Source organism: Girardinichthys multiradiatus, chromosome 12 (assembly GCF_021462225.1).
Source record: "Girardinichthys multiradiatus isolate DD_20200921_A chromosome 12, DD_fGirMul_XY1, whole genome shotgun sequence".
In the NCBI taxonomy this organism is placed as follows: Eukaryota; Metazoa; Chordata; class Actinopteri; order Cyprinodontiformes; family Goodeidae; genus Girardinichthys; species Girardinichthys multiradiatus.
Window position 1 is genome coordinate 13,172,653 of NC_061805.1, and position 19,125 is coordinate 13,191,777.

General features: G+C 42.1%; 1 protein-coding gene and 1 long non-coding RNA gene across 6 annotated transcripts; one reads left to right on the forward strand and one right to left on the reverse strand.

Annotated features, from left to right (window-relative positions):
- Positions 1-937: 937 nt before the first annotated feature.
- LOC124877454 (lysosomal membrane ascorbate-dependent ferrireductase CYB561A3) lies at positions 938-17,156 on the reverse strand. Of its 5 annotated transcripts, none has more exons than XM_047380668.1 (7): positions 17,008-17,156; positions 6,928-7,080; positions 6,335-6,545; positions 1,759-1,967; positions 1,500-1,654; positions 1,253-1,421; positions 938-1,160 (listed from the first exon to the last, which is right to left on the reverse strand). In XM_047380668.1, the coding sequence occupies exons 1-7, from the start codon at positions 17,059-17,061 to the stop codon at positions 1,134-1,136; spliced, it is 978 nt and encodes a 325-aa protein (XP_047236624.1). In that variant the 5' UTR covers positions 17,062-17,156; the 3' UTR covers positions 938-1,133. The 5 variants fall into 5 exon arrangements, with proteins under 5 accessions (XP_047236624.1, XP_047236623.1, XP_047236625.1 ...); XM_047380667.1 differs by having other exon boundaries at positions 6,907-7,080; XM_047380669.1 differs by lacking the exon at positions 17,008-17,156 and adding an exon at positions 7,490-7,635 and having other exon boundaries at positions 6,907-7,080.
- On the forward strand, positions 7,008-8,785 carry LOC124877455. The gene is made up of 2 exons (XR_007040530.1): positions 7,008-7,118; positions 8,511-8,785. It is a non-coding gene; the product is annotated as an uncharacterized LOC124877455 (long non-coding RNA).
- Positions 17,157-19,125: the final 1,969 nt, after the last annotated feature.

Below are 19,125 nucleotides of genomic sequence, written 5' to 3' on the forward strand. Positions count from 1 at the left end.
AGGCCTCACCTCGTCTCAGCTAAGGTCACAGTTCACGATTTAACAATAAGAAAGACTTGGCAAAAATGGCATCGATGAGAATCCCGAGCCAAAAACGACTGCTGGCCAAAATAGAACAGAAAGATCCCTCTCAAATTTGCCAAAAAGGTGTGGTGAGGATCCCAAAGACTTGATGGAAAATATTCTACAGATTAGCAAGACAAAAGTGGAACATTTCGGAAGGTGTTAGTTCTGTTGTAAAACTAACAGCCTTTTAGAACAAGACCATCATTCCTAGTCAAGCACGGTGGTGGTAGTGTGATGGCTTAGCACTGCTTTGCTGTTTCAGGAACAGGAAGACTAGCCGTATTGATGGAACAATTCAATCTGCTCTAGTGCAAAATCCTGAAGGAGAATGTCTGCTCGTCAGTTTGTAGCCTTGGGCTGAAGCTCACTCGAGTTGTGCAGAAGGCCACAATTCCCCCAAAGAGATGTTAAACACTCATTGCCAGTTATTCCAAACTCTTGGTGTTAACTGTCTCAGTGGTGGAACAACCAGTCATTGAGCTTAGAGAGCTATTACTTGTTCACATACGGCCAGGTTGCTTCAGATAGCTTCTTTCCCCTTAAAAGAAATAATCATTTCAAAAAAGCTTTTGTATATATACTTATGTTATCCTTGATATTAAATTGATTACATTTGTTCCAACATTTAAGTGTGACAAAAACACAAAAAATCTGTTAGGGGTCAAATTCTTTAACAGCAATGTATGCGCTTATGAAGCGCCTAACAGTTTCCAAAGAAATGAAATAATCTTTCTCCATCTACCCACAGACGTCTTCACTGTAAATCCTGTCGCGTCACCCAGCTTAATAGATTTGGAAGAAACAGGATGTCAGGGCAGGGCTGCAGTGCATCATAGGACAGATTAAAGTGAGCAACAAACACAGGAAGAAATCTGGTGAAAAACTCTTTATTCTTTGGGTGAATAAGCAACCTTAAATATAACTCCAAATAAATATTTACATCGATAACAAGGAGATTAGTTTTGCATACACCAGTCAACAACTTTAATGATCATCAAAGAAAAAAAACATTTAGGCAAAGAGTAATCTTTTCTGACTGCAGTGAACTGGTTGAAGTTCCTCGACTTTCAGTCATTTTCTTCTTGAAGCAACGGCTGTAAGATAAAGAAGATCCGGGTTATTATTACATAATTGACTGAATCAAATGAGCTTTTTTATTCAATATGAGCTAAAGAGATCCTCTCACTGTGTAAACCATGTCCTGAGGCCTAGAATCTGGTCTCTGCCATTTAATGTTAGACAAAATATTGAGGATAACCAAGCCAAAGGCTACAATTAAAGCCCCTAATGAGTTTCCCAACACAGCCTCTGCTGGAAGGTTGGAGTATGGCTCTGCTCCACTGAGGTTTGCTTTTCTGAGGAAAGAAACAGATGTTAGGATTAACATTCTTAAAAAGGGACAAAGTCATAAAAGCAACCCAAAGACAACTCACAGGACAAAGAAGAGTTTCTCGTTGATGCCTGAGATGCAGGCGGCGACGCTGAGCAGCAGGATGCTGCCCCCCAGCCACACGTGAACGGGTTTCAGGAGTTTACGTAGCAATACGGGGGAGCAGGGCAAGAGGAAGCCTGCGAAACCCACCGCCCACTGCACAAAGATAGGTCAGAAAAGACAGGCACAAAGGGGGAAATAAAAAAACAAATCACTAAACGAATGATAAAACAGACATCTATCCATTTGAAGCCTTGTACCTGTACTGCAAAAAGAGCTACAGCTGCGATTCCAATCCAGCTGTGTAACGAGTACAGGTTGGCAATCTTATTGGCATTGTGGAAGTTGAAGACAGCGTAGAGCCCCAAAATGGACAGGATTAGGGAGATGAGCATCAGAGCTGCATGAAGCAGCTTCCAGGGAAGTTTGTTCTGACCCCAGGTCAGGGGAACGCGGTACAACACTGCTCCTGAAGGCAACAGAAGGAAAAATACATTTTTAAATCAGATCTTTAAAGTGACATACACTGTGCCTCCTAAAGACAGTCAGATAAATCCTCAGTATAACCGATGTCGATCCTCCTGGTCCTGTGTTAACTAAAGGTCTGATCTTACTAATCTGTTTGATGATCAGTTAATCAGCGCATTTGTTTAGGAGCACCAAGCTGGTATTTCGATTCTAAATTGCTGTAGAAGAAGTCAGGGTGAAGGTAGATGTTTGTTTACCCCATGCTTCTGCATTTTGCCTCAGTGTTTGATAAATAACTGACAAGGTAAGTCATATTTCCTCAGATTATACCTATGCTGCTGGTCAGAAAATGACATGCACCCATCAGGAGTATGAGTCTCATATGGACTTATTCAGACTGCTCTTTTTCCTATTTTTTTCCAATCCACCCTTGGTCAAAAATATACATACAGTTAGAATAATTCATACCCCATGCAAAATTAGTTTTCATGTTTTTGTTCAACCAAGAGGTCTGTTTTGGATCAGATGCATCTTAAAAGATAAAACAATGTAAACAGAGAATTCATTTTGAGGTTTACCTATTTTGTTTTTACATTTTAGTTAAAACAATTGAATGTTGCAAATTATGTGTACCCTTCTCAACTGCCAACCTGTATTGGCATCACAACAATCAAACCCTTGCTGCCCAGCTTTATTTATTTTTCCACTTTTATTTTGATGACTTCTTTGTGCCGATGAGCTCCAAGATTGGAAGGCCTCCTTGCCATCAGATTTAAGTCCAGGCCCTGACATACACTTCATAATGTTATAATCACTGCCAGTCAGAAGAAACATGTTGATAAAATTAAAAGATTATTTTAAACCAAAATCTGTCAGGGGTATGAATAATTCTGGTCTTAACAGTTAACACTCATCACTACTAACATTAGGTCAAATATCCGTCAGCAGGTTGCAACTCAGCCACAAACTTTTGTTTTGGCGTTTTCAACGTAGTTGAGCTATGGGGCTATCCAGAAGCGTAATGTCAACCTCCTTTTTCCAGTTTTGTTTTGTCATAACGACCGAACAGTACAATAAAAAACAACACGCAACCCTGACATGAACTGAAAACTGCCGGAACACAAGTAGCACCCGTCCACAGTGAAAGAAATTTCATACCGACATGGACTGAGAGGATGCTGACCTAAAATGAACAAAGGCCCTACTCTTGTCAAGCATGTCTCGTTGTCCAGCTAATTTACACTTATGAGCATGACTAAGCATGAAGGAAAAGTCTGAAAAAAGCTGTTATGGTGAGATCAGACAAAGACTGAGCTGTCTGGAGCTTGAACCAACTGTCAAGTATGGTGGTGCTACTAGCATGCTGTGGGACTGTTTTGTTGCTAGGGGTCCACTGAACAAAACAGATGAAATAATGAAAAAGTAGGATTACCCTTATCCTTGTCAACTTCATTTCAACTCAACAACTAGATGTTCCAAGAGAAAAATCCTCCCAAACAGCCAAATAAGCTAATAATAACGTAATTAAGAACCGACCCCAACTATACTGAAAGACTATACTTTAAGTCAGATCCGCGACAGGAAACCCACCTGTTTAGAAACCCACTACCAATTCTGCCAACAAGAAAGGTCAAATATTGAACCTGAATGATGCCAGAGATTTTTTTTTGAACAAAGGTGTGTGATAGATGACGCTGTGTTATTGTCTGCTGGCCTGAAACAAAGCATGAAACCCTTTGTCTTCCTATTTCTACAGTAACTACGGAGCCTGTTAGGTCATGTGTTCTCCATGTGTCTGACAGAGGAGTCACACTTAAAATCAATTCAGCCGACTTGCATGAAAAACAGCTCAGGAGACCACTTTGTCCTGACTGTGAGTTATGCGACAGACATCGGCACCCCTGATCCTGCTTCTGAAGGTAACTCATGAAGTCCTCTTCTGAACTGAATCAGAACCTAACAAATGGCCAATTTAAGAGAGAGACTATAACAGACACAGAGGCAGGTTTTTAAAAGAGATTGTATAAAACATTTTGAGATCAGAGATCATAACTCATACTTAAGCTAGCTAATGGTAGCTACATCATACTTGTATCAAAACAACAAAAATGCAGCCTGAGTCTCTTGTCAGTGAAATCCCTGGTTCATAAATATTAAAGAAGTTAGTGTGTGTAAAATGAAAGCCACAGCTTATCGCTTAAATGGAAGCTCTAACATGTCGAAGTCATTCAGAGCTCCAGGCAACTGTCACTGTCAATCAAAGAAGAAAAAACACACTGATTTCACCCAGAGAGTTAGGGATTCAGCAGCTGGTGTTCCACATGTATATTTTAATCGGATACTTCAGGTACAGTCGTGTGCTCAAAATGTAGTGACACTGAGAAGTGAACTTTTTAAACTGCTGGCCCAAGTTCATCCTCTACCTCCAGGTCTGCAATGAAAAACTTCCAGAGTTGTAAAACCAGATATTTTAATGGTCAACAAATAAAACCAGTTCAATTTGTGAAGCAACGGGACATATTCCTATGGAATGTGATTCCAAAGATCCTGACAGACCAGTGTAACTTCATGCTAAGTCATAAAAAGATTCTTCAGACCAAAACAAGGGCTTTAGACTTCTTGGAATTTAACATGGCTGGAATGTTTCTAAAGCTTCGTTTGCAGCATTGAGATAATGCAGTTTATGCGCAGCCCTAAGCCACAGAGACAACTACCCCCCCCCTCTGAGATTCAGGCTGCTGATCTGTTGTTCAGAGGGAGGAAGTGTTAAGACATGTTGTTCCCCTGAAGCCTAGGCTGGAAACCACAGCTTTGAAATCCACTCACTGAACCATCGCCTACCATCACATCCATCATAATCTGTGTCTCAATAGGTCACTTATGATTACAGTGTTATCATAAGTGATGGAGTTATTTGTGTCAACAGTTGAGGTAAAGATTTAACCATTTACAATATTTATAAAGAACAGTCCAAAAGTTTTCAAACCCTTTGTAGTTCTGGATTATCTGATTCAACACGGGAGCCTACCTAACCCCAGAAATCCCACAGTATTCCAGACTGAAGGTTCTTCAAGCTTTCTGAAGTTATTCTTTGGACACTAGCTCATTTCTTCAGTCACGTTTAACCTACTTCAACATACTTCCTTTTGAAAGTTTTTCCTTGGTACCCCAGTTATGAATCATTCAACACAAATCGGGAACTTAAACTAAACAAATGACCCAGTGTTGTGACCACTGGGTCATCCTAGCAAACAACCAGCTTTAAATTGGATCCTTACACACCTCCTCCTTGTGTCAAAAAAAGAGATCAACAGAGCTTATGATGGTATTTTTGTAATAAAAAGATGATCCCAAAGAATCATTTGCCAGAACATTGGCATGATCTACAGGTCAATTTGGGAGAAAACTTTATTGAAAACAGTGTCTAAGACAGGAAGTTTATAAATTTAACCAGATCTGATACAGGATATTCATCATCCTTCTCTTATCTCATAGAATCCAAGTTTTTAGGAACAAAATTGCTTTTTTATTACAATCTACTGCTTTCTAAACACCAGTTTGCTTCCTGTGTAAAAGGACGTCCTTTAACGCTGAATGCTTTAAAGATCAAGGGTTTGCTGACCTCATCATATAAAAAGAGCAAGTTCAACCGAGCACTTTGAAAGTTCTTCAAAAAACCTGAAGAATTTAGTTTAAAAGACAGTCTGGCTACATAGGATATAAAATATAGCAATAAGGAGCCACGTAAGAGATTTACAGATTTGCAACCGAATGGGTTTTCCACCAAGTTAAGATAAAGAAATTCCAAAACAGTTGCTGGTGGTGTTCCCCAAGGCTCATTCTTTGGGACAATCATAATGTGTTTGCTCCACCTAAAACAAAACATTCAACGTCACTGAGGCAGTGACAACAGCCCCCCCCCCCCACCTGTTGCTGAGCACTGCAATATGGCTGGCTTTTTTGTGTCAGTAATATGTGACTCTAAAACCTTGGTATGATGACTGAAGATCATAACACAAGAACCATGTACTGGCCCGTGCCTATGTGTAAGTGTTAATACCTTGTAAAGGTCAACGGTAGCAGAAGTGCCAACTTCCTATTATAAACTGAATGGCTCTTCACATGATTGCATGGTAACAGAGAGGAATAAAAGTGATGTCCAATACACAATATAGTACAGATGACATTATGCATTATGGGGATCATTGACAGGCCATCATGACATCTCACATGAACAATATTATACTTTAACAGAACACAACACCCACACTGTGTAGTTACATAAATACACCTTCTGCATCAAAAGAAGGAACAGAAGTGAAACCCAGTAATGAAACTGCACAATCCAAATATGTAAAGCCCACCTACCATAGCCGTACAGCACCACCAGGCCTGTCACCATCAGCACTGGGTGCCAGTTAAACTGGAGGGCCGAGCCGTCCCAGGCAAAGCCGCCTCTCCACCGGCTATTCCACAAGCACACACACACCACGCAGGCCAGCCCTAGAGCCAGGCACAACAGGTAGCAGAGGTAGAAATTCACAGTGGACCTCATCTTAAAGGGATCTGCCAGCTGAGGCTGCAGGAGAAGAAAATCATATGAGAGGGAATCAGCAGGCTCAGAACGGAGTTAAACACTGTGTAACTCATTTTTCTGAACTTGTTTTATTACAACCACAAGGTAATAAATGACAACTACAAAAAAAAGGTCAAATATCAAACTAATGCAGAAATAACCACAAATACATGTCAGAACCTCATAAGCACAGTCCTGTCCATCTTGCAGTAAAGCAATAAGCTCTATTACAAATATGAGCCAGTGTGAGAGCCTTACCTCGTCAACAGCCGCTAAGATAGCTAACAGCACTGCCTATACTACTCTACTGTCCAGTGAACTTAGCTCCACATCATGTAGGAGTTACTGTAGTCCCTCCCCTGACCTGGGTTTGACAGACACTCACACAGCCCTGTGTGCTCGCTTCGCCTTTCTGTGGCATCGGCGCAGTCTCACTTCCACACGCAGCTGTGCTGAGGCTTCCGAGGGGAAAGCAGTCAGAGGCGGAGGGGTATGACCCGGTGCAGCTGGGAGATTGAGTTCCGCTCTGATGCATTTGCTGCTCTCGCGTAGCCAGGATCAAGGGCGGCAGTTCAGGTGAAAAGATAAAATGAACAAATACAGAAAATCGTGTGTTTAGTAAAACTGAAAAAGGAAACTATTCGATTTTTGTTAGCTAAATATTTGCCGATAAAATTGTTTAACCAAAAAAAAAAAAAAAAAAACCTGAGTAAAAAAGCTTTCAAACAAGCGGAAAACCGGTAAACAAGTGCTTGTCCTTCCGCTAAAATAGATAATATTTATTAATATATAACCACTGAATGCAGGCCATTTTTAATGCCGATGTCTTAATCATCGCATTGCCAGGTGACTGTCAGCCCGCTTGGAGCGAGGCGACCTCTTATTTGTCAATTTTCCAAATGAAGGTTCATAAAACAAGTTTATTTTGAAAGCATTTCATTTTGTACCTCGTTTACAGACAGTCAGCATACAAACAGGCCGCTGGAATATCAAAAGCAGTGCAGAATAAGGCGCAGGTATCTAGGCTGCTTTCATTTCAGGAAAAACGTCTGACGTATCCCGTTTCCGTGTTGCCTGCGCAAGCCACTGTGGGAAATGCGGTTTTATCTGTCAGTGGCTTGCCGTGCAGCGTGACCTTTCACCCTGAGTTTATTTTGAATGTTTAAGGCCTGAGCTGCATAATGCAATAGTAAGCTCTCCAATTAGCACACGCCACACATTTCAAATTAAAACTTATTTAAAACAATCAAACACTTATACATTGGGACAATAAAATGTCATTTTAACCGAGCATTTAAAAGCAATGGAGGAAAAGGCATATGATTGTTAGTTAATGGATGTCTTCGAGCAGAATGAGGTTATTCTTACTTAAAAGGCTGGCTGAGCTGTGATCCCACTGAACCGAAGTCATTTGTTTCAGCTCCACCTGGAGGCAATGTTAGTGAGCATCTGATAGATTAATGGTCAAGTCAAAGTATTTTCAAAGGACATTTAAAATCAACACAATAGCTTGTGCTCTTCCAGATACAACACAGCACATCTGTTAACATCAATTTCAGTTCCTGAAGCACATTCTCAATTTCATTTAGGTCAGTATATTGTCTGGACCATTCTGGCACCTGGATGGTGACTCACTGCTCCACTCTCGTCTTTTACCACCTCTAGCAGTTTTTCTTCCAGTATTGCCCTGATTTTAGGTCCATCCATCTTCCAACTAGCTTTTCTGTCCCTGCTGATGAAAAGCATCCCCACAGCATGATGCTGCCTCCACCTTGCCTCACCGTGGGGATGGTGTGTTCAGGGTGGCATGCAGTGTTAGCTTTTCCTTCTTAATATGTAGTATTTTGGATGCTGGGAGAAAACTCTCTTCTCATTAGACCAGAGCACATTCTTCCACATGTTTGCTGCATTCTTGCCACTTTCCCATAAAGACCAGATTAATGGACTAATAATTTGTCCTGTGTACAGATTCTCCAGCCAAGCCATGGATCCCTGCAGCTCCTCCAGAGTTACCATGAGACGATTGCCCTGTGAGATCTTCAAAGCTTGATATATGAGTTTATAACTTAACTGTAATTTAAACCACAACTCTATCCCTGACCTGTTCGCTGTGTTCAGAATGAAGTAACATCTTGAACATTATGTAAAAATATCTAAAACCACATGTCAATTTTCATTTTAATAAGAACATGTATAGCTCACCTCACAAACAACGTTTGTTTTGTGATAAAAGCTGATTTATCTCAAAATGTCCGCCTGACCATATTGTTTTAAATGTCTGTAAAACTATGCTGACTCATTTCAACATAAAATGTGTTAATATGTGTGAAGTGCTGACTGGTAGAGCAGCAGATTTTGCCGCAGCTCAGGTCACAATGCTCATTGTCCTCACAGAAGAAAAGCACTGGAAATACACCCCCACCGAAACCAACACTCTGAGTTATCGAGCTGTGGAATAAGTGAACTATTCCGAAGCAAAGTTGAAAGGTGAGACCTGATTCTGTGATGTCATATTGATCTGTTGTCAGTGAACAGAAGGCCGACTCTGTGAATCAGAAATCTTGCACCTTCCTTTCAGGTTGAGAAAGTCATCATGAATTCTGTCACAGGTACCTTTCTACCTTCCACTATTTAATCCCAGCAGGGTTCCACATCAGTCTAACACATTCAGACCGAGCAACAGTATAAATCGGTTCCACAAGGTTGAAGAGTACTACTCATCCTCTTAAAGCTTCATATTTTAGACTTCTATTTTACCTAGATTAGTCATCAAGTTCCACAAAAGTAAAAGTGGAACCCTTTGACCTCTTCATCATTAACAGAATTTTAAACGGAAGACTGGCAAGCTGTTTTATCTCTGCCTTCCTTGGTGTGAATGGAGTGATCATCACAGCCTCCATCACAATCAGCTCCCATTCATGTAGCATTGCACACAAATACCCAACAACCTTCAGAAACAGCACTTCTATTGGTGTGGAGAGAACTGTGTGAGGTAGTCTAAATCTGATTTATTCTTGTTGCATGCATGTAGGCACAGTAGTTAGGGAAATTGGATTTGAAATTGGGAGAATGCTCTCGGAGTCCTGCTGTGCTACTGGTTCTGTCTTGCAGCCACAGGAAACAACTTGTCAGTGGTTTCGTTAAAGGAAACCAATTGCAGTCTGCACCCCTGATTTGATCCCAAAGGTCCTCCTGGCTCACACTCCAAGGACTTTGGGTCTCTGCCCTCAGCTCCATGAAAATTTAGGACTCAGGCAGCTGTGGTGGTCCTTTTGAGGCTTTATTATAAAATGGGAATGGAGACTGTAGAGTGGCAGCTGGGCTCCTTCAGCTTCACTAATCACAGGAAACACTGGGAATCGGAAATTATTTCAAAGCCAAACCAATGATGCTTTATGGCCACTTGGGGCTACAGCAACATGCTGGACTGAACTGAGGTAATTTCTTTCATACTGGTCGCAGTGCCTGGCAAAAGTATTCATGCCCCTTTTAACTTTTTCACATTGTTACAATCCAACCACAAACTTCAATATACAAGGTGGTAGATAACTCTGAGGTAGAAAAACAATCTACACATTTTTTAAAACATTACTAAAAGAAACTACAAAAAAAATCTGAAAATGTGCATTTTTATTCATCTTCTTTAGCTTTGATACCTCTTAAGAAAATCAGGTGCAACCAAAATGCCTTCAGAAGTTACCATATTAATAAATAGAATCCACCTGTATGCAATATAATCACAGTATAAATTCAGCTGATCTTTGAAGGTCTAGGAGGTTGCTTAGAGAACATTAGAGAACAAAAAACAGTAAGAAGACCATGGGTCCCAGCAGAAATGTCAGGAAGAAGGTAGAAAACAATATCCCAAGATCTGAACATCTCTCAGAGAACTGTTCAATTTATGATTCGAAGCATGGCACAGCTATACTTAACAAGCCTGCAGGAGAGCAATAATTAGTCAGAAAGCCCATAATGACTTTGAAGTGGTGGCCTAGTGGTTAGAGAGCAGGGCATTTGCATCCTGATAGAGGCCACAAGTACCCTGGTTTGAATCCCACCGCCTGCCACTCTGGGTGCCTGAGCAAGACTCTTAGCCCCTGAATGCTCCCTGGGCACCGCACAATGGCAGTAAGGGATGTTTAAAATGAGGATAATTTCTGCACTGTGAGATCAATAAAGTCTACATTTATTTTTATTTTATTTTTAAGATCTACAGCTCAGGTCTGTTGACAGGACAACTATTGCTCATCAACTCAACAAATCTGGCATTTGTGTGAGAGTGACAAGAATAAATTCACTGATAAAAGAACAATAAGACATCATGTCTGCAGTTTGCCACAAACCATGAGGCCAAGGCAAGCAAGTTGAAGATGGTGCTCTGCTTATCTGAAATCTGTGTGGAATAAAAGAGACTGCAAATTGCCTTGAATACAGCATCTCCATGGTGGAACATGGCAATGACAGCATCATGCTGTGTAGATGCTTTTCTTCAGTAATGACAGCAAAGCTTGCTGGAGATTGGAAGATAAATGGAGCTAAATACAGGGCAATTGTGGAAGAAAACTCATTAGAGGGGGCAAAAGACCTGACACTGGGGAGGAGTTTTACCCTCCAGCAGGACAACGACCCTCGACATACAACCAGAGCTACAATGGAATGGTTTATGTCATCTCACTGTCCTCTCTTCTATATACTTTCTGTTTTCATGCAATTTATTAAATTGTTTTTAAATGAATGAAGTCATTAAGGAAACACACAGCCCCTCACCTTATGAAGACTTCAACAGTCATTAGTCACAAGTTGATAACAGTTGAACACATTTCTGAGACTGCTGAAGAAAGTGGAGTTGAAGATGAGGCGGCAGGTTACTTTCTACCACTCCATTATTGAAAGTGTTTCGTCATACTGCTTACCAACTTGGAATGCCAGCTCCACAGCGGCTCACCGGAAAGCTCTACAAAGTAACCACAGCAGAAAAGATTAACTGCATTGCGCAGGGCCCTTGCCTTGCCGTTGCAGTGCGCTGTGTGGTGGGGACAGGATGCGGTGGGGGTGCTTGGAGTGGGGCTGTGTGTGGAGCTTGCACTGTGTGGGTGTCGCTTCATCGACTTTTCGGGGATGAAGCTCACCTGTGGGCGTGTGCCAATGTGCTGTAGGGAAGGGATTCATGGCGTTTGGGTTCAGGGGCATGTGTTCGATATCTGTGTCCTGGTTGGGGGTGGCCCTGTGCGGAAATTGATGTTGGGGTTCATTAGGAGTGGGGTGCTCATGGGGTTAGGATCGGAATTCATTGGGGGTTGGGACTATTTCATTCTGTGGCGGCTCTGGTTGGCGGGCTAGTTTGGACCATGTAGACCCCTCTTTTGTACATGGCCCCCTCTCCGGATGAGGATGGGGGTCATTGGGGACTGGGGTTGGGGCGGGGGGTCCGGGCCGGGGTCACTCAGGTTCAGGCTTGAGCCCGGGCTAGCCCCGACCAGGTTCAGGTGCTGGGTCGGTCTGCTTGTCTCGTCTCCACCCCCAGTGGGAAGGGGACAACCTTCTGGGTCCGGGGGCTGGTTTCCCCTATGGGGTATCGGCTCCTGGACCTGGGAGTATAGAGTAGGTATTGGGAGTGTGAGTGAGTGTATGATGTCCTTTGTCTTTAAGTTGGGTGTGTGGGTGTGAGTATTTTTATGTGTACGCATGAGGGTGGGAATGTGTGATTGTGACTGTGTGCCTGTTTTTTGTTTCAGATTGGGTCTTGGGCTGCTCCCTCTCCTGGATCAGTATTTCCTCCCTGCCACACTACCTGCTGAGGGTTGGTGTCTCTGCCGGTGTACTTGTGGTTGTCGGTGTCCAGGGCTGGGTGGTTTGGTGTGTGCTACCTCACCAGGCTCCGGCTGCTTGCCAGGTCTTCGACCCTTGGACTCTGTTGGGCCTCTGCTTGGGGAGTGATATGTCCCGGGGTCTCGGGTCTCTGGGTCCATGGGTGGATCTGCTCGGGCGTAGATGGCTGCTGGCAGGTCCAGTGGTCTCATCGCTGCAGCTCCCTAGGGCTTCGGCGCTATGGCTGCTGGGTGGTTTCCTTGGGACTCTCCCCTGCTCTTCTCTGGGGGGGTTGCGGTAGTCCTGGCGGTGGTTCTCTTAGGGTTCCTGCGCTCTAGGGAGCCTTTGGATGTCTGTGGCTCGGATCTCCTCCGTATCTGTCCTGGGTCCAGGGGGACAGGTCTGTGGCTCCTCACACTTGCTATTGAATATTTATATGGAGAAACCTTGTATACACAAGCGCTCTCACACTTAGACACACGGGTGTTTAGATTCAGGTGTTAACGGATACACAAATGTCCTATATTGAGCCGCATTTACCACTAAATACATCTTGCATTCATAAGTACCGTGCACTTTTTGGTAAAAAAGCTGTTAATATGAACGTTTCTAATAAAGTTTCTTTTATAAATATGAAGCAGAGCTTTAAAGAGTTAGCTGTAATGCTCCACTTGTGAAAGTAAATCTGTTGGGCTTTTTCTTGGCACTCATAACAATTCTGAGTGCTACTCTGCCGGACAGGACACAGTAAAAAAAAAAAGAAAAGATTATTGGTTGCTCCCTGCCCTGAGTTGATCATCTTTCCCATTGCCAATGTATTCGCAGAACCAAGAAAGTTCTTCAGGATTCCTCCCAGCCTGAACATTGCCTTTTCTCCTAACTGCCCCCCGTGAGGAAAAAGACTGGCAAACAGCTTTTATCATTAGGCAACAAGAACTGCGAACTCCTCTTTCCACGACTGTCACTGTCACTTGCACAGCATTTTTATTAATGTGACCTTCTACTAAACAGGTTGTGTGATTGCCCCCCCCCCCCAAAAAAAAAACAAGATTCCTTAAACAGAATAGTAGATAGCTCAACATTCAGACTAGTAGTAGTTCCCCCTGACTGTTTTCATACACAGTTCTTAGGGAAGCTTTTAACACCATCTAGTGTTCTATAAAATGCAACTCAATTTATATCACTGAGTCCTTACATGCAGTTTTACAAAGTTATGATACTTTATGGAGGCAAAAAAGTTCAAAATTGATTCAAACTAAATGATCCAAAATATCTCCCAGTTAATCACTGCTCTGTGGTATTATAGAGCTGGCTGCAGACTAATGGTTTTCTTGGATCCTTATTATTATATAAAATTTCTACCTTTAAAGAGTTAAATGTTGCTGAGGTGTTTGTCTTTGGACGTTTGATCTTATTGCAGCAAAGACCAACATCCTTTAATGTTCTACAGTGTCATCCGTCGCACAAAATGGAGGAACAGTTCAATATCTTTTGATAAAGTAGCAGTTGTTACTCTAGTTTATATCAGCAGTACTGGAAGCTATGTTATTATGATTATTATTATTATTATTATAGTTGATGGTTTTATTGCTTGCAATATTGTTGCTCATATGTAGATTTAAAGTATCTTATTTTAGAAGTATGAACTTATCACTAAAAGTTCATACTTCTCCCCACCCTTTGATAATGTACACCAATTTTAAACACGTCATTTGTTTTCTTGTTCTTTTTGTTTGCAAATGCTGTCGCATATTCAAATGAAATAAATACTAAAAATTAAAAAATATATGAATATGTGACAGGCGTTTTAATCTAATTCAACCGTCAAAGAGATTGAATCACTAAAAACAAAAGTTTTTTGAAGTTCAGAGTTGTAAATCTTTAACTAAAGAAACATTTGATCAGGAAGAATGATGAAAACCAGGCCACTTCCTTGTTAGCATGGTACATATTCAATAGTGAGGAGAACTGATGCAGCAGAGACGCCCACAAACAAATATAGTTCAAGATGAAGATTTCTATCGTCGCATTAGCTTTTTCTTTCTTGTATGTGTGTGTGGCTCAAATTCCAGCCAACATGACATGCCAGTGATACAGATGAAAGCATAATTCCGGGCCAACTTGCAGAGAAAACTCATTCTAGCCGCTTGTATCTGGTGTCTCGTTCTTTCCGGCACTGATTAACTCACGTGGCCATATAGGTGAGGTCATAGGTCGTTCAAGAACTGAGGCATGCTTTCACAACTTTCTCTCAGTAAAGAGGTTCAGGAAACCAGAATTTCATTTTGGTGCCATGTGATTTAATGGAGGGACTGCATGGCCAACCGCTGAGGGCCCAGCTGATCAAAGTGGCTGAGTGAAGAAGCACTGAATTCGGAAAGCTTTGAGACAGAGACTTGACAGTGGAGCTGTTAGCCAAGCACGATTTACAGCTGACCTGCAGACAAAGACAACCACTCTCTAACCATACTCTCCCACTGATGCTTGTTGTTTGGTTAAGGAGATGGATTCCTCTTACCTGCAAGTATGCATGTGCTATGTCTACCAGAAACTACTGTGGCTTATTTTTCTGTCTCCATAGCAACATGTCTGAATCGAGCCGCACTACAAGCTGCACATGTTACTGGCAGCTAACATCCTTCCATCCAGATGACAAAGGGGTTTGTTTACAGCATGCTTCTAATGCTGTGGTGAATCTCTTGATTTAAAAATGTAGTGCTATAATGGAATTAGTGGAGACCACCACCAAACACTGGCCAGTACAACAGCTGATCACCATGAAGACCACAGAGTTCTGCAGCAGCTACCATTGGTGACTGATTGAGAGATGTGACAGGTGCTCTTCCTATCCCAGCTGTTTGATGTCCTACATCTGAGGGAAGGCACTAATCCATCAATATCCTCCAGACAATAAAATCACTATTTTATTTCAATGCATATTTTTGATAATACATAAAATGACAATAAATTACTTTTTATTTGTTACTCATTGTAAGTGTTACAATTTAGAATACTAACTTAAAAGCTTTATTCAAAACACACTTCTTTTTCACAAACAACAAACAGATTGTGAATTAAACACCAAGATAACTGCAAAGTCTCATCTCAGAGAAATCGTCAATTTGAAACCCACACTTTAGAGGTGCTGAACTCGAATTTGGGCCACTGTGAAATGCTGGATTGAAGATGCCAAAAGAATCACATCTGCAAAAACCAAATTGAGATCCCGAGGTTTCCAAACATGTTCCTCTGCACAACTAGACCTTGGTATTCTGTTGGAGGAAGACCACAAACAGAATCAGGTTCAAACAACAATTCTGGTTGGAGTCCATCCACCTCAGCACAGACCAATCACCTGCAGGTAACTGCAAGGGCCTGGGTGAGCTTTTTTGTAGAATCATTATCTGGCTCCAGGGACCTGGAATGTCAGCTACCTCTCTCCAGTCCTGCACACTACCAACTGAGCTATCAAAGGTCTATGTCAGATACTTACTTTAATATTAGGGGTCTCCAGCTCCAGCTTTAGAAGCATTCCTGCTCCAACACACCTGAATCAAATAAATGGCTCATAACTAGGCATTTGCCAAACTTGATGGCATCCTGAAGAGTTACTTCAACCATTTGATGTAGCTGTGTTAGAGCAGGGTTGAATCTAAAAGTTGCAGAACGGTAACTCTTGAGGACTGGAGTTGGAGACCCCTGCTTTAGATAATAACCCAATGTGATATTCAGAGATTTTAATTGTCTGTACTCACTGTCTCACCACTTCTTGGTTTCTTGAAGGTTGTTTAAACACAAAAAAAGGAGAGAAACCTGACCCATATAAATCCAACTGGATAAGACAAAACTGATTTCACACCCAAAAATGAAAAATAGTAAGTTTTTCAACATGGAATTACACAATCTTAGAAGCAATACAAGAAAATAGCTTTCATGTTTCACTCCCTAACATCCAATAATACGAGTTTTATTATAAACCTGAAAATAACTACGTCTGGCATCAGTATGACTGTCACAGCAACTGAATATTCAAAGTCAAGCACATTTGTATTTGATGTAATGAAATATAATGTGGGCCGTGAGCAGCCACGCTCTCGCACCTTTATTATAGGCGAACCAAATCACCTTTCTTGAGTGGTAATTTGGCTGGTACAGTGGACGGCCGCGACAGAACACTTAATAATATTCTCAGCGAACATTAGTTTGATAAATGAGAGTCAGAAAGCTGATTTGTTACAGCAGAGGCATCATTTAACAGAAGGGTACTGTGACACCTCTATTAAACGCTTGCGCTCAAAGCGCACACCGTAGGGCTGCTATCTGAAATGACGGACACGGCAAGCCCATCAGCATTTATTATGGTAATGTAAGAAAAAGACACTTGTCTTCAGAGTAAATGAACAGCAAGCGAGCTCACCGCTCAGCCCACCGAATGAAGAATGAAGAATGAAGGACAAAACGAGGCGGCAGACTTCCGGCACGATTGGCGAATAAAAGCATTTTATCAGGGCGGATTAATGCACGGATGTAGTATTTATGTCTGCATGTACTACTGCTGCTACAGGATTAAACAGAGGTGAGACATTTACACAAATAAAAGCAGCCTGACACCAGTTCCTCCAGACAATAATGCCATCCGTTTCCAGCCATAACTTACATTTTTTGCAGCCGGTGCTCTGGTGATGTCTGCAAGCTCAGCAGGCCCCTCCATCTTCCCGTTGAGTCCCTGTCACTGCCTGCTACTGTCAGGGTGGCAGGTGTACAGTGCTGAACAGAGGTGCCTTGTGTTGTACAGGGGTTGGACAATGAAACTGAAACACTTGTCATTTTAGTGTGGGAGGTTTCATGGCTAAATTGGACCAGCCTGGTAGCCAGTCTTCATTGATTGCACATTGCAACAGTAAGAGCAGAGTGTGAAGGTTCAATTAGCAGGGTAAGAACACAGTTTTGCTCAAAATATTGAAATGCACACAACATTATGGGTGACATACCAGAGTTCAAAAGAAGACAAATTGTTGGTGCACGTCTTGCTGGTGCATCTGTGACCAAGACAGTAAGTCCTTGTGATGTATCAAGAGCCACGGTATCCAGGGTAATGTCAGCATTCCACCAAGAAGGACGAACCACATCCAACAGGATTAACTGTGGATGCAAGAGGAAGCTGTCTGAAAGGGATGTTCGGGTGCTAACCCGGATTGTATCCAAAAAACATAAAACCACGGCTGCCCAAATCACGGCAGAATTAAATGTGCACCTCAACTCTCCTGTTTCCACCAGAACTGTCCGTCGGGAGCTCCACAGGGTCAATATACACGGCCGGGCTGCTATAGCCAAACCTTTGGTCACTCATGCCAATGCCAAACGTCGGTTTCAATGGTGCAAGGAGTGCAAATCTTGGGCTGTGGACAATGTGAAACATGTATTGTTCTCTGATGAGTCCACCTTTATTGTTTTCCCCACATCCAGGAGAGTTACGGTGTGGAGAAGCCCCAAAGAAGCGTACCACCAGACTGTTGCATGCCCAGAGTGAAGCATGGGGGTGGATCAGTGATGGTTTGGGCTGCCATATCATGGCATTCCCTTGGCCCAATAGTTGTGCTGGATGGGCGCGTCACTGCCAAGGACTACCAAACCATTCTTGAGGACCATGTGCATCCAATGGTTCAAACATTGTATCCTGAAGGCGGTGTCGTGTATCAGGATGACAATGCACCAATACACACAGCAAGACTGGTGAAAGATTGATTTGATGAACATGAAAGTGAAGTTGAACATCTCCCATGGCCTGCACAGTCACCAGATCTAAATATTATTGAGCCACTTTGGGGTGTTTTGGAGGAGCGAGTCAGGAAACGTTTTCCTCCAAGGAGGCCCTACACCATACTAATAAATTATTGTGGTCTAAAACCAGGTGTTTCAGTTTCATTGTCCAACCCCTGTAGGTGTTGCTCAGTATTCCTTTAGGGCGTAGGAATGAGTTAAACATACAAAGTAGCTTCAGAGATGCATGTCTAAGTTACTGCTCCTGGGCATAAAGGTGGCACATTTTAAAAATAAATGGGGAAAAAAATCTACCTCTTGGTTTCTATGGAGCAGCATTTTACCATAAAAATGTGAAGGACACTTGTGGGTAGTTCTAGTGCAGCTGATAATCTCATATCCTAACCTTAGGTGTTGACATTGTGATGTGTAACCACTGACATTACTCTTCTTAAGAAAACAAAGTAAGTCCTGCTATTGTTTAAGTCTTTCTTTGGTGGTGGCATTTTGCTGAAACCAGATGACAAAACATTTTTGGATGGTGTTGACGTTATTTGGGAACACCGACAAAGATTGTAGTTCAATAATGGACCTTGTGCCCATCCCAGGATTAAGGTGACTTAACTCAAAAGATATGCTTCCTAAATATAAATGTATACTAAGAACAATATAAATTATAAACCTGCCATATTAATGACAACATTCCCTACAGACAGTTTTACCTCATTCAGAGGTCTCTGATCAGACTGTAGCTGATAGCAGCTTCCCAAACACTCTGAGCAGCTAAGGAAGGGGCGAGCCAGGGACATCACGTTGGGTTGCGCTTTTCAAAATCAAGTATAATTTTTGAGGGGGACAAATGCTCCCGTCTCCAATATTGGGGGATTTCCCCTGCCGTTCCTCCTGTTCCTACGCCTATGTTTCTAAGGCTGATAAGGACATGCTCTGTATGGGGCCAGTGTCACATACAGTTCTATTCAGTATTCATAAATTTATGGAAGGACTTGAGAGACAT